At 49.4% G+C, this 15,460-nt stretch overlaps 1 protein-coding gene across 1 annotated transcript; it reads left to right on the forward strand.

Moving 5' to 3' along the window:
* Window positions 1-238: 238 nt before the first annotated feature.
* Window positions 239-15,448, forward strand: LOC114360943 (dedicator of cytokinesis protein 7-like; the record flags this gene model as incomplete). Its single annotated transcript, XM_028315830.1, has 17 exons — window positions 239-419; window positions 807-961; window positions 2,619-2,737; window positions 3,863-4,016; window positions 4,788-4,976; window positions 5,321-5,424; window positions 5,838-6,006; window positions 6,794-6,926; window positions 7,329-7,428; window positions 7,895-8,044; window positions 8,934-9,111; window positions 9,671-9,879; window positions 10,773-10,954; window positions 11,673-11,752; window positions 11,851-12,027; window positions 13,880-14,006; window positions 15,279-15,448. Coding segments are annotated over 17 exons (2,577 nt in total), but the record flags the coding sequence as incomplete, so codon positions are not given.
* Between the last annotated feature and the right edge of the window lie 12 nt (window positions 15,449-15,460).

Genomic DNA, 15,460 nt, shown 5'->3' on the forward strand with positions numbered 1-15,460 from the left:
AATTATTGTATACATTTTGTTGTACTTTACGTAAAGCTCATTAAATTTGAGGACTCTCATTGAGGAGGCTCATTTGTTAGGACCAGCCCCAGTCTCCCCTACAGATACATACGGCCACGTGAGTTTAAATTGAGAATCAAATGAATTTTATTCTCAAAATGACCCTACATGTACAGTTGTACACCCTACGAGTTTGTTTAACCTTCCAAACACCCTGTACATTTACCAATGTTCACAGGAAACTGACAAGCTGCGCGATGAAGATCTCTACAAGTTTTTGGCCGAAATAAAGCGGCCGAGCTCAGCGCCCAAGAAGCTCAAGTGCATCCCTGGCACGCTCAAGATTGAAGTGTGCCCGTGCCCTGACGAAATCAAGAATGGTCTGACGCCGGAGCTGGCCAAGCTTAGCCCTTATGGAGGTTAGTGACTATTCATACTTCGACCTATATTCTGTAGTTGTAGCATTGGTTGTAGTCATCAACGCAGCCTAGTAGATGAGCAAGCTTAATTAACATTAGCAATGTTATTATTAACCTCAAAAATGATAAGGTTGTACATTAAAAGTAACTACAAATAAAGTAAATTTCTTTCACTGCTGCTTTTCAGCACTGGCCCCCTATTATCCCTAAGCAGTGATAGGGTAGGGTAGAGTAGTTGTTTAGATTTTAAAAGTTAACTTATGTTTTTTTATGAAATACCAGCAGCAGCTGCTTACATGAGTTATTCCACTTATCCCTGTTAACTTGGTCCATCGATCGAGATAAATGGAAACCCATTCATCCTATGTCTTGATAATTACTCAACAGATGAAAACGTCAGGCCGTGCAAAGAAATCCTACCATTCCCGCTGACGCCAACGCTCGTGCCTCACTACCAGTACCGAGCGCTGCTGTTCCTATCCGTGCGAGACATCAGCCTTGCTGCCTACACCTCAAGGACTGGCTCTGCGAGGAATATCACTGTAAGTGGTCCCCTTGTAGGTTACTCAGGCAATAGTCAAGCGGTGTAGGGAAATCTTACCGTTCCCGCTGACTCCGACGCTCGTGCCTCACTACCAGTACCGAGCGCAATTATTCCTATCAGTGCGAGACATCAGCCTGGCTGCCTACACCTCTAGGACTGGTTCTGCGAGGAATATCATTGTGAGTGGGTCATTTATAGGTTACTCAGTCAATAGTCAGGCGGTGTAGGGAAATCTTACCGTTCCCGCTGACGCCGACGCTCGTGCCTCACTACCAGTACCGAGCGCTGCTGTTCCTATCCGTGCGAGACATCAGTCTGGCTGCCTACACTTCAAGAACTGGGTCTGCGAGGAATATCACTGTAAGTGGTCCCCTTGTAGGTTACTCGGTCAATAGTCAGGCGGTGTAAAGAAATCCTACCATTCCCGCTGACGCCGACGCTCGTGCCTCACTACCAGTACCGAGCGCTGCTGTTCCTATCCGTGCGAGACATCAGCCTGGCTGCCTACACCTCAAGGACTGGGTCTGCGAGGAATATCACTGTAAGTGGGTCATTTATAGGTTACTCAGTCAATAATCAAGCGGTGTAGGGAAATCTTACCGTTCCCGCTGACGCCGACGCTCGTGGCTCACTACCAGTAACGAGCACTGCTGTTCCTATCCGTGCGAGACATCAGCCTGGCTGCCTACACGTCTAGGACTGGGTCTGCGAGGAATATCACTGTGAGTGGGACACTTGTAGGTTACTACTTATAGTCAGGCGGTGTAGGGAAATCTTACCGTTCCCGCTGACTCCGACGCTCGTGCCTCACTACCAGTACCGAGCGCTATTATTCTTGTCCGTGCGAGACATCAGCCTGGCTGCATACACTTCTAGGACTGGATCTGCGAGGAATATCACTGTAAGTGGTCCCCTTGTAGGTTACTCAGTCAATAGTTAGGCGGTGTAGGGAATCCTACCGTTCCCGCTGACGCCGACGCTCGTGCCTCACTACCAGTACCGAGCGCTGCTGTTCCTATCCGTGCGAGACATCAGCCTGGCTGCCTACACTTCAAGAACTGGCTCTGCGAGGAATATCACTGTAAGTAGGCATTTTGTAAATTAATTATTTAATCTTATCCATAGAGTAATAAAGGATAGAGAAGCTGTCTTAAAAAAAATCTAGCTCCAATTTGGAAGGAATTAAAACTATAGTTCGCTGCAGCGTTAAATGCCTTCAATAAACAATAATACCTTCAGGATGCTGATGGGGCTACCAAGGTTCTGCAGTGCTTCAACTATGTTCTCGGAAGCGCGTGTGGATGACTTCTACGCTATTATCCGTAAACGAACAGCCTCGATGCTTGCGAAGATTCGGGAGAGCGCCAACAGCATCCTGTCGGTTATCAAAGATAGGCCATTGCGTCCCATCTTTAAGCACTGGATTAATATTCACATGCATGGATCCAGAAACCGGTTTTTTGACTGATTCATGTTACTAATAACCTAGATTTTAAGTATAATATTGTTACTAACACAACTCTGTATGGATCATAATGGTCTGAAATAAACGTATTATTATTAAAACATATTTTTTATCGTCTAATCAAAGTATTAAAACATGTCATATTACGACCCTAAATAATCCCACTAAAACTTTCTTTTCAACTACATAGGTGCGAGTGCAGCTAATGGCGGGTGAGCAACAATCGGCAGCGCTGCCGGCCATCTTCGGACGAAGCTCGTGCCCCGAGTTCTCTACAGAGGCCTATACCACCGTGCTGTATCACAACAAGTAAGTTGTTTCACTGGAAATCCAGGTCCCGATTATGTATATCTTAACTCTTTTGTATGTATTTTTTACGGAAACTACCACAAATATATGTATGGCCAGGCCTGTTCATCTCCGCGAGTTTACATCGAAAACAAAACACGCACGATGACCCACCTACAGGATACTATTCGACAAGGCCTCACATACGAGCGAACATTGACTCACGCACGCGTATTCTTGTGTATGATGGAAGAAAATAAAGAAAATGGTGTACTAAATACTGTTACTTTGCAGTATTTAACTGCGTAAATAATAATAAAAACACAGAATGTACTTTTTTAAGCTGCTCAAGACACTGAGAGGTAAATAAGTAGTTAATATTATTCATGATAATTCATGCTAAATCATGTATTTCCTCCGCCATTTTCCGCAGTTTGGCACCTCACATCACATCATTTTACCGAAGTCAGCCCTATAGCTTCGGCGCAGTGCCGATCACTGTCGTTTGTCAACAGAATGGTGCTTGACTCTTGAGACAGGCTAAATTACACCATATTGTTAATGACATTGAGCATACATTTTTTTAAATACCTTCGCGAAGTAAAACTTCTGTACGTAGTACTTATTATTATTCTGTGGTATGGCTTCCTCGACACTATCGTCTTTCGAGGTTCGACGAAGGTGACAGACGCTGGCGAGAACACCAACTCCCTTTAAACTAAATACAGGCACGCATGAGCTGCCAAGACACTGCACGGGCGCTGGCAAGACAACGACACTCGAAATCTAATAAATGGGGACAAACTTGATATTTACTGGTTGGGTTTTTATTGGCAGTCAAGCTGTAGATTCTGGCTACACAGTTGTCGCGGTGGTAACGAGAGAAGGGTCCCTATATCCGGCATTACCTGGCCAGCGTGGAAAGTGGCCAAATCCTTCATTTGTCGCTGGTAAGAGAGGTTGCTCCTGTACTGGATAAATGAGCTTATGATGATCATGTCAAAGGTTCCGCCACTTCTTCTCAGCACCAACCCATATGTTGTGTGGAAGTGGTGGTAGGGCAAACTATTTAGGACATGTATAAGCGCCCTGAAAAGGGCTTGAGTACGGAACAAAAGACTTTAACCTTTAAATGGTTCCCCCCAGGTCGCCATCCCTCTACGACGAGATAAAACTAAAGCTCCCGGCAGACTTAGGAGACCAGCACCACCTGCTGTTCACGTTTCTACACGTGGCGTGCCAGCGCAAGCCCGTCGCGCCCGGACAAGAGAAGAACGTAGAAACCGTCGTGGGATACTCGGTGAGATACTGCTTTTACACAGCACAAAACAACAAGTATCAAGTACAATCAGCGTCAAATAGTTCGTGACACCCAAAGTAGCCAAAAAGTTCGCAACATGTCTTTGTTCCAATAAGCCTATATTGGTTTACTAAATTTTTAAGTAAGTAGTAAATAGTTATACTAGACCAAAAAATTACTTTCTCTATGGAAAGAAGAAAAAATACGCGTGTGGTGCGCTATAGATCGTGTCATCCACGAAGACGCGCCCCACCATTCTTCCGCTAATGTTTGAGTGTTATCGGTACACGGTACGGTAGACATGTAAAGTGCCCCATAAGGGCTACCTTTTCTTTTTTTTATTATTTTCTATTTACGTTCATAAGTGCCACTTGTGGTCTAAACTGAATAAATATTTTTGATTTTAATTTTTGACACGCTAAATTCTCTATGAGTACACCACACGCACCTTACAATAATGACGCTTGGATTACTCGGATCAAACTCCCCGCACCCCGCGTTTTCCTCTACCAAACATTGGTGGGGCGCGTCTTCGTGAATGACACGATCTATAGATGGTGACACAATAGCTTCTTACACAGTCAGCCCTATCGCATCGGTACAGAACCGATCACTGATTTATGTACGACGAAACGGTGTTCGACTCTGAGACAAGCTAAATTACACCATATTGTTGACGACATTAAGTAGATATTTTTTTTAAAACCTTTACAAAGAAAACTTTCTGTAACATATTATTATAATTCACTTACTTACAAACTCTCCCCGCAGTGGCTCCCCCTATGTCGCAACGGCAAGCTGACGTGCGGCGAGTTCAACTTACCAGTGATGCAGGAGGAGCCGCCGCCCAACTATTCTTACATATTCCCCGATGTACTGCTGCCCGGGACGCGGTGGATTGACAACCATAAGCCGATATTTAGCATTGCGTTGGATGCCCACACGACGGTTCATCCGCTAGTAAGATAATGAGCACTCTTGTTTAAATGGAACACAAAATGTTTAGTTTAATAACAGCATTAAAGAATGATTAAGAAAATATTTATTTATATTGTTAAAGATTTACCAACAACATATCATTTCACATGCATCGTTACATTATAAGATAATATGCCTTTAAAGGTAAATACAGCATTAAAAAAAACTTGTTGTTTGGCTCCTGTTCATTGTTAACCTTGCTTATCAGCTTGATTTTTGATCAACTATTTATTTTTACTGGAATCATGAAAAAATATACGGAATTCTTTGAATTGAAGAAGTTACTATTTTTACTTTTTGCTCTTATTTATGTACTTTTTAAATAGGACGGGTACATCGAACGGTTTGCAATGGCGTGCGAGGCAGTGCAAGAGGGCAATATCCCGCCAAGAATCGGTCTTGCTAACATGGAGGCTGAACTGCGGGCCAGGTAAACCATAAACTATGTAATTCATTCAGTTTTTGATTACCTATGACAGCATTTACGGCATGCAATGACGGCTTGAATCGATTTACAAAATGTATGCGAAATTTTTTACGTTTTGAAAGTTTTCGAAAAGTATGCCAACATATTGGTAGTGCCAAATACCTCATTATTTTCTACCATAAAATTATATAAATTTCAATGAATAAAAAAATATTTTGTTCATTAAAATAAGGGATACATATCTTCGTGCGTGATATAGACATTTGAGGAGAGCTGCGCTGCACTGTACGGCCTACCATATGCGTCAAAATATTGTCGCTTTATGGTGGTGCAGCGAGTGTTGTATAGCATGTCACGTGCAGCGCATTATTGCGGCGCTCAAACGTCTCAATATACCTATTGTTTGCTCCACACAGCATAGCTGAGCTGCCCACAGCAAGCGTGGAGGCATTGGCAGCATATCTGCCGGTAGCGCTGGACCGGCTGCTGCGGCTGCTGGCAGCGGCGCCGGCGCTGGCGGGCGCGCCGCTCAACATCGCACAGCAGGTGTTCACGTGCGTCGCGCAGCTGTTCAGCGAGGTCACGGTGCGTGTAAGCGTCTAAAGCCCGGTCCGTGAGCACGTAGAATTTTGTCCAATGACCCCTAGCTACCCATCCTTATCGCTCGCGCGTAATTATATTGCTGTCGCGACTGTGCGACGGGCGCCCGCAGTGAGTGTGCGAGCGCGAGCAACATAATTACGCGCGAGCAATAAGGATGGGTAGCTTGGGGTCATTGGACAAAATTCTACGTGCTCACGGACCAGACTATAGCAGCGTGCCTACCGGTAGCTGGACCGGCTGCTGCGGCTGCTGACGGCGGCGTAGCAGGTGTTCACGTGCGTCGCGCAGCTGTTCAGCGAGGTCACGGTGTGTGAATAGGACTTTACAATTAAAATAGTAAGACACGGGTCTTAACGCGACTTTTATTAATGAGTTACATTATGTACTCTCTGCTTAACGTGGTTTAAAATCTTATAGGACTTTTCAATTTTCAAAAAACTTTTACTTTTGATTACAACTTTACTAAGGTTCAACGCATGAACAACCTTTACTTTGGAATCAATGAAGACTCGTAAAGACATCTCAGTCATCAATATCAAGTCGTTTGAGTCTTCAATGCAGGAGGACGACCCACTCTAATTTACTAGAGGCAAATAGAGAACTTGACCTACACTCGCTTACATGCAAAGCATACTGACCTGCTACCACTTTCGCAACCGCTCGTCAACTTGTGCCAGCGTTCGAAACCGAACCTTGATCAGGCGATTACCGCTACCCCTACTTGCATAAAATAAATCCTGTTATAATGACGTAATGGTTTTTTTAACAGAATATGAACGAGGGCGCTACGTGTGACGCGCACGGCCGTAGCGGACTTATTACTACGTACATTCAATATCAGGCGACTATCCCGCGCCCGTCTCTTACGGACCGGGACATCGGGCTACCCCTGCCACCCACCGGTAAGTCATATTATTAGATGAGGTATTCAAAGAAGGTGTGAAACTGAAGTTTAACATCCAGTTATTTTGTTTATGGGACAATAGTTTTTATTACAACTACTCGTACATGAAGGAAATAGTACTTATTACAACTACTCGTATAATAATATGAAGACGCCATAGTGTATAGCTTGGTGTACTTGCTCTTGTCTGTACTATGAAAGAATAGCTAATTGCTAGTTATTTAATTTTTAGCGTTAAGAGCCGCATCTCAAACTATTTATAATTAAAAAAAAATATCTAATTGCTAGTAAAATTCATTGGTCTTTTTCGTCAACTGAACTTTGGTGTTTTACTCATTGGTCCTTCGGGCCGGATTAAAAAAGAATTCAACATGTAAAAGATTACGCTTTTTGTTATCAGTAATGACGGACGGCTCCTGCAAGATCTTGCACGAGGAGCTGGCTCTTCAGTGGGTTGTGGCGAGCGGAGCCACCAGAGAACTCGCCATGCAGAACTCTTGGTATGTACCTTATTGCAATGTATGAAAGTTCAAATTGTTATGACACTATAGCGTTTCTTTACATTGCAGTCTAAAGCTGAGTTGCACCACCTAACCTAACGTAACTTTAACGGTAACTATGACGATAACCGGTGCTTTTTGTATGGAGTTTGACAGATTTTTGACGTTTGTCAAAGTTAAGTAAGATGGTGCAACCCGGCCTTACAGTTTCTTAAGAAAGTACATACCTACGAGCCACATCTGTGTATACAGATTTTACAAAATCCCAAACAGTAGGTGCTTTTCATACTCAAATACAACAACTTTATGTATGAAGACAACATCGAAAAAAAATACACGATTGCAGGTCGATATTGAACTTTCTAATTACCAAATGAATTCGGATCTCCCTCAATCATCCTGAAATGCTTATTTTACCAACTTGTATATTACTGGGCCTATTAACTGTGTCATTTTGTCAATTCAGGGCATTTTTCGAGCTGATGATCAAATCAATGGTGGAGTATTTGTACTGGAGTGGCGCGCACGAGGCGCCACGCAAGGCTCGCTTCCCGGAGCAGTTCACAGACGATGTAACCACCCTCGTCAATAACGTCACTTCGGAGATCATCTCGGGGTTCGTATTCTGATAGTGTCATCATCATTTCAGCCACAGGACGTCCACTGCTGAACATAGGCCTCCCCCAATGACTTCCACATCGCACGGTTGGTAGCGGCCTGCATCCAGCGCCTTCCTGCTACCTTTATCAGGTCGTCGATCCACCTTGTGGGTGGACGTCCCACGCTGCGTTTTTCGGTACGCGGCCTCCATTCCAGAACCTTGCTGCCCCATCGGCCGTCAGTTCTGCGTACTATGTGCCCTGCCCACTGCCACTTCAGCTTGCTAATCCTTAAGCCTCTGATAGTGTGTTGATACTCAAGTCATGCTTCCTCTTTCTTGAAGCAATATAACCTTGTTTAGAAGCCTTTGTCCAGCAGTGGACTTCATTCGGCTGAAACGACGAGAATCACTGTTGTTCTGTATAGTTTAAGATGTAATTTTTCATTTTTAAGAAAGATCTCGGCGGCATTTCTTTTTAGGAGTTCAGCCAAACCAACGCGATCACACGCTATCAGCCGGCGTGCAGCGATGGCGACCAGACTTAAACGTATTGATCGCCATCGCTGCACGCCGGCTGGTGATGTGATCGCGTTGGTTTGGCCGAACCTTAACTGAATCTAAAAACTCGGAAGGAAATGCGTAATGCACAAACTACTCATCTCCAGCTAGGCCACTGAGTTCACCACAACATTCAATGATCGATGGGGATTGGGGATCGAATTAGCGTCCTCCGAATCAGCAGTCAAATGTCTTGACCTTTGGTTGTTGTCGCCGTAATACTTGAAGACCATAGAGTAACTAAAATTTTTGCGAGAGAAATGATTACCGACTTCTGTTCCAACTACGAATACTTAGTCATAGAGTTACTAGTTTCGGAAGAATCGATTACCATCTCCTTTTTCAGATACGGCAAGAACAGCCGGCTCACCCAGAGCTTAAACAACAGCCTGGCCTTCTTCTTATTCGACCTGCTCAGCATCATGGACCGCGGCTACGTGTTCCTGCTCATCCGCTCCTACTACAAGCAAATGAGTGCCAAGATCGCCTCGCTGCCCGATGCCGTACCACTGGTGCATTATAAGGTCAGTGAAACATTGAATATTTGGATAGATCCAGTTTATTTTGTAACCTATTTATTGATACCGTTTGATAGAGCTCATGAAGCTCTTTCAGGATCAGTAACTAGTTTCTTGATATCTTTTATAGTTTAGAAATAATCAAGTAAGATCACTTATCGTTTCCACCCTGTATAGCGACAGCCTTTTTGTCACGTCCGGAAATTATTTGCATACCCACTGATGGGGACTACCAGTGGGCTATGTGGATCTCGCCAGGACCTGCCGAAGGCCGAAGGGTGGGGCCTACCCAGTAAAATACGACGGTGTCCACCGAAGCCAAATGAAACGGAGCTGCGAGATATTATCTTAATTTGGACATTCGTCCACATCTCAGGCTATGGCTCACTCAGTAGCGAGCCACTCCGGCTTCGAGGGGACCCCCAAGTCCCTCCTCCGGTTGTTTTTATAGAGATTTTCTCTTCGCGGGTCTGGTACAGCTGGCTGTAGCGGATTACGGTCTGCTCTATGCCACTGCTCAGTCAGCTCAGCAAGACAGAATCTCATGAACATACTTTGTCGACAGCTCGCGTTCCTCCGCATCATCTGCTCGCACGAGCACTACGTGTCTTTGAACCTGCCGCCGTCCGCCGGCGGCGCCGCCTCGCCCGCGCCCTCCCAGCACTCCGGCTCGCACTCCTCGCACTCGCCTGCCCAGCTCACGCACGAGTTCCGCTCGCGGCACTACCTCGCCGGCCTGCTGCTGGCCGAGCTGGCCGCCGCGCTGGAGCTGCAGTGAGTGTCCCACCAGGCGCCGCGTGTCCCACCAGGCGCCGCCTCCTCGCACTCGCCTGCCCAGCTCACGCACGAGTTCCGCTCGCGGCACTACCTCGCCGGCCTGCTGCTGGCCGAGCTGGCCGCCGCGCTGGAGCTGCAGTGAGTGTCCCACCAGGCGCCGCGTGTCCCACCAGGCGCCGCCTCCTCGCACTCGCCTGCCCAGCTCACGCACGAGTTCCGCTCGCGGCACTACCTCGCCGGCCTGCTGCTGGCCGAGCTGGCCGCCGCGCTGGAGCTGCAGTGAGTGTCCCACCAGGCGCCGCGTGTCCCACCAGGCGCCGCAGTGTGTCCCACCAGGCGCCGCAGTGAGTGTCCCACCAGGCGCCGCAGTGAGTGTCCCACCAGGCGCCGCAGTGTGTCCCACCAGGCGCCGCAGTGTGTCCCACCAGGCGCCGCGTGTCCCACCAGGCGCCGCAGTGTGTCCCACCAGGCGCCGCGTGTCCCACCAGGCGCCGCAGTGTGTCCCACCAGGCGCCGCAGTACTCTCGGGAAGCACGGGCAGCGCAGGACCGTTCGTTGGAGAAACCTTTGTCCAGCAATAACAACGGTGACTGCTTACACATTGCCGGGCAGTGTAAGCAGTCACCGTTGTTTCTCTCGTTTCTCGCTCGGCAAGGGACCATGAATTCGTTAGAGGCCTTCAACTTTACACTGCGAGACTTCTTTACCCTTTGTACGCGGTTCAGTACTGAAAATTTGTAAATGCAGCGCACGCCGCGCCCGTGCATCCGACTCGGATTACGATGAGTCTGGACTATAGTCCAGCGACAAAACCATTGAAACTTGTTGTTTAGACATTAGAGAGGATTGTGCTCTTGCAAGCATCAGCTCATTCTTACGTCGTGTTGCAGGAGCCCGATGCTGCAAGGCAGCGCAGTAGGCGCAGTAGTGTCTCTGCTGGCGGCGCACGACGCCGACCCACGTCTGCGTGCGCCCGAACTCAAGGCGCGCGTGGCAGCCCTGTACCTGCCGCTCGTGCAGGTGGCCCTGGACGCGCTGCCGCAGCTGCCCCGCGGCCTGGACAACAACAAAGGTGGGCCCCAGCGACCCCCGGCCTGCCGCCCGAACTCAAGGCGCGCGTGGCAGCCCTGTACCTGCCGCTCGTGGGGTAAAGGTGGGCCCCAGCGACCCCCCACAGGCCTGCCGCGAGACAAGTGGGGAACGAGATACGCGAATGCGGGCGTCTCTTAGCTGCCCTGCTTTAGTCCCCCTGAAACGCCCCGTGGGGCCTTGACACATCTCCACACCGACAAACTGCCGCCACGCTCCACCATATTGCTGGCTCGCTCGTAGCTCAATCTATAGAAAAACGATACCGCCCTAAATATCTCGCGCTCTCGCTCGCTGTTGAGCGGAGAGATATGGAAATAACGAAATCTGATTGGTTATTCAAAACACATCTCGTCTCAATCTCCTCTCCTTTCCTATCCGCCTTGCTAATAAAAACCATGCCTTACAGGCTTCATCGAAATGCTATATCGAAATGAGAGCTATCGTTTTAGCGCTCACCAGGTCACCAGTTAGCGCCACTGCGCCACTGTAGAGTAAGGTCCTGTCACTTGCTAGTAGCGAAGACAGTGGCACCAACTGGTGAGCGCTAAAAGTGGTAGGAGGACTATCGCATTTGCACTCATCAAGATGGCGCCACTGTAGAGTAAGGTCCTGTCAATCGCCAGGGGTGCCAACTGTTAAGTATAAAAACGATAGCCCTCATTGCGACAGTTCTTTTGACATAGTAAACTTTTTTGCAGAAATACTCCAACTGGACAGTGACATCGGTCAGTTTGGCAACTTCTACAATACGACGTCGCCCGATGGGGACTTTAAACAGGTCAGTTCACCTTCCACCAAACATTTAGACTCATTCAAACTCTTTTGATTTTATTGCAATATCTTGATCTCCTTGTTACCTTGTTTTCTATTCTGCAGACAGCGAAACCCCCGTTCAACAGTGAAACATCCCGCAACTTACTTATGTGTCTGGTGTGGGTCCTGAAGTGGAGCGACCGCGCCGCGCTCAGCGCTTGCGCCAGCGAGCTACCACCAGCCTCGCTGCACCGCCTGCTGACGCTCATCGACCTGTGCTTCAAGTGCCAGGAGTACAAGGTGCGTGTGACAAGGAGACAGCCGCGGCTGTGTCGTGTGAGACAAGTGGAGCGACCGCGCATTACTCAGTGCTTGCGCCAGCGAGCTACCACCAGCCTCGCTGCACCGCCTGCTGACGCTCATCGACCTGTGCTTCAAGTGCCAGGAGTACAAGGTGCGTGTGACAAGGAGACAGCCGCGGCTGTGTCGTGTGAGACAAGTGGAGCGACCGCGCATTACTCAGTGCTTGCGCCAGCGAGCTACCACCAGCCTCGCTGCACCGCCTGCTGACGCTCATCGACCTGTGCTTCAAGTGCCAGGAGTACAAGGTGCGTGTGACAAGGAGACAGCCGCGGCTGTGTCGTGTGAGACAAGTGGAGCGACCGCGCATTACTCAGTGCTTGCGCCAGCGAGCTACCACCAGCCTCGCTGCACCGCCTGCTGACGCTCATCGACCTGTGCTTCAAGTGCCAGGAGTACAAGGTGCGTGTGACAAGGAGACAGCCGCGGCTGTGTCGTGTGAGACAAGTGGAGCGACCGCGCATTACTCAGTGCTTGCGCCAGCGAGCTACCACCAGCCTCGCTGCACCGCCTGCTGACGCTCATCGACCTGTGCTTCAAGTGCCAGGAGTACAAGGTGCGTGTGACAAGGAGACAGCCGCGGCTGTGTCGTGTGAGACAAGTGGAGCGACCGCGCATTACTCAGTGCTTGCGCCAGCGAGCTACCACCAGCCTCGCTGCACCGCCTGCTGACGCTCATCGACCTGTGCTTCAAGTGCCAGGAGTACAAGGTGCGTGTGACAAGGAGACAGCCGCGGCTGTGTCGTGTGAGACAAGTGGAGCGACCGCGCATTACTCAGTGCTTGCGCCAGCGAGCTACCACCAGCCTCGCTGCACCGCCTGCTGACGCTCATCGACCTGTGCTTCAAGTGCCAGGAGTACAAGGTGCGTGTGACAAGGAGACAGCCGCGGCTGTGTCGTGTGAGACAAGTGGAGCGACCGCGCATTACTCAGTGCTTGCGCCAGCGAGCTACCACCAGCCTCGCTGCACCGCCTGCTGACGCTCATCGACCTGTGCTTCAAGTGCCAGGAGTACAAGGTGCGTGTGACAAGGAGACAGCCGCGGCTGTGTCGTGTGAGACAAGTGGAGCGACCGCGCATTACTCAGTGCTTGCGCCAGCGAGCTACCACCAGCCTCGCTGCACCGCCTGCTGACGCTCATCGACCTGTGCTTCAAGTGCCAGGAGTACAAGGTGCGTGTGACAAGGAGACAGCCGCGGCTGTGTCGTGTGAGACAAGTGGAGCGACCGCGCATTACTCAGTGCTTGCGCCAGCGAGCTACCACCAGCCTCGCTGCACCGCCTGCTGACGCTCATCGACCTGTGCTTCAAGTGCCAGGAGTACAAGGTGCGTGTGACAAGGAGACAGCCGCGGCTGTGTCGTGTGAGACAAGTGGAGCGACCGCGCATTACTCAGTGCTTGCGCCAGCGAGCTACCACCAGCCTCGCTGCACCGCCTGCTGACGCTCATCGACCTGTGCTTCAAGTGCCAGGAGTACAAGGTGCGTGTGACAAGGAGACAGCCGCGGCTATGTCTCGTGTGGGACAAGGGAAGTGACCCAAAGCAGCAAGACAGCTGGTTGCTGGTGTGTTTTGTGAGACCTAACACTTTGTACTTCCAGGGGCACCCACGACACATTGTCACAGTGAGACATCCCGCAACTGAAATGTCTCATGTGTTTGGTCCTGACTTTATACTTTGAGGGAAAGGACATATTATAACATAACTTTTTGGAAAATGTTACCAAAAGTGACTGCGGCTGCCTGGTACTTGAGTACTGTGGATCTATCTTATGTATATTTTTCTGCCACAGGGTTGCAAAGAGATAATGAAGTGCGCGCAACAGAACATCCGCAAGACGACCGACATCAAAGCCAAGCTTGAAGACGTCATCCTGGGTCAAGGGTCGGCCCGCTCCGACTTTATTATGCGACGCAAAGGTTTGTCAAATCACGCTAATATTTTTCATCAAATACTTGTTCCGCTGAATTCACGTATTGGTGACTTTTTGACAGCTCATAAAAAGTATGTAAAGCCCGGTCTGTGAGCACGTAGAATTTTATCCAACGGACGGGCGCTCGCACACTCACTGCGGGCGCCCGTCGCACAGTCGTGACAGCAATATAATTACACGCCAGCGATAAGGATGGGTAGCTTGGGGTCATTGGACAAAATTCTACGTGCTCGCAGACCAGACTATAGTATTTTACATACCGAATGACTCACTGCACACCGACCTACACTGGAACGTGCGCCTAAGGGTAACCATTCGAACTAAGCGTCACAGACGCAGCGTCTTTAGCTTTGGTCTTTAGTGCATTCAACGCCGCGTCACTAACGCCGCGTCAGTGTCGCTGCGTTCGAATGACGTTCCCTAGAATTTCATACATTTGCATAGAACATCTATTTGTCGCGGCGTCACAGTTGCGGCGCCACTGACGCTATAGACGCTCGCTTCGAAAGGCTACCTTTAGTGCCTCGTACGATTGAATTTGGAGCGTGGTGGATCGTCCACTGTGGACCCCGCTGTGACTTTCTGTCATCATCATCATCTCAGCCATAGGATGTCCACTGCTGAACATAGGCCTCCCCCAATGCTTTCCATGTTGCCTGGTTGGTAGCGGTCTGCGCCCAGCGCCTTCCTGCTACCTTTATGATGTCGTCGGCCCACCTTGTGGGTGGACGTCCCACGCTGCGTTTTCCGGTACGCGGCCTCCATTCCAGAACCTTGCTGCCCCATCGGCCGTCAATTCTGCGTACTATGTGCCTTGACCATTGCTACTACAGCTTGCTAATCCGTCGGGCTATGTTAGCGACTTTAGTTCGTTTACGAATTTCCTCATTTCTGATTCGATCTCGAACTACTTGACTTACTTGACTTATGGTCCTATGTCCCCTAGATGGGGCAGAGGGCGTCCACAACAGTCCTCCATCGCGTTTGACCTGAACGCGTACTACTGTATCAGAGTAAATACAAATGAGTAGGTCATCTTCATAGAAACGCACCGAGCGCGGTTTGTATGTGAGCGCACGCACACACTGACAAAATTCGGGGCAACTCACCGCTAATCAACGCTCAACTTTGTCAGTGTGTGCGTGCGCGCCGCATACGTATTGGCGCGCTCACTTACAAACCGCGCTCGGGCGTTTCTATGAAGATGACCTACTCATTTGTATTTACTCTGACTGTTAATCCCACGACTGGCCAGCAGGCAACTCGTCAGCAAGCGGCTGCAAGCGCGAGCGCTGGCGTAAAGAATGGTTCCGCGGCGGCGCGCGCTCGCAGCCGCTGTCGCCCGCCGCGCCGCCGCCCGCGCACGCCGCCGCGCTCGCCGCAGAAGTTGCGCTCACCTTGCTACACGCGCTCGAGACCATCGTGCAGGTACTAAAGCCT

This window comes from Ostrinia furnacalis, unplaced genomic scaffold (assembly GCF_004193835.3).
Source record: "Ostrinia furnacalis isolate ACB-3 unplaced genomic scaffold, ASM419383v2 OfSCF5323, whole genome shotgun sequence".
Lineage (NCBI taxonomy): Eukaryota > Metazoa > Arthropoda > Insecta > Lepidoptera > Crambidae > Ostrinia > Ostrinia furnacalis.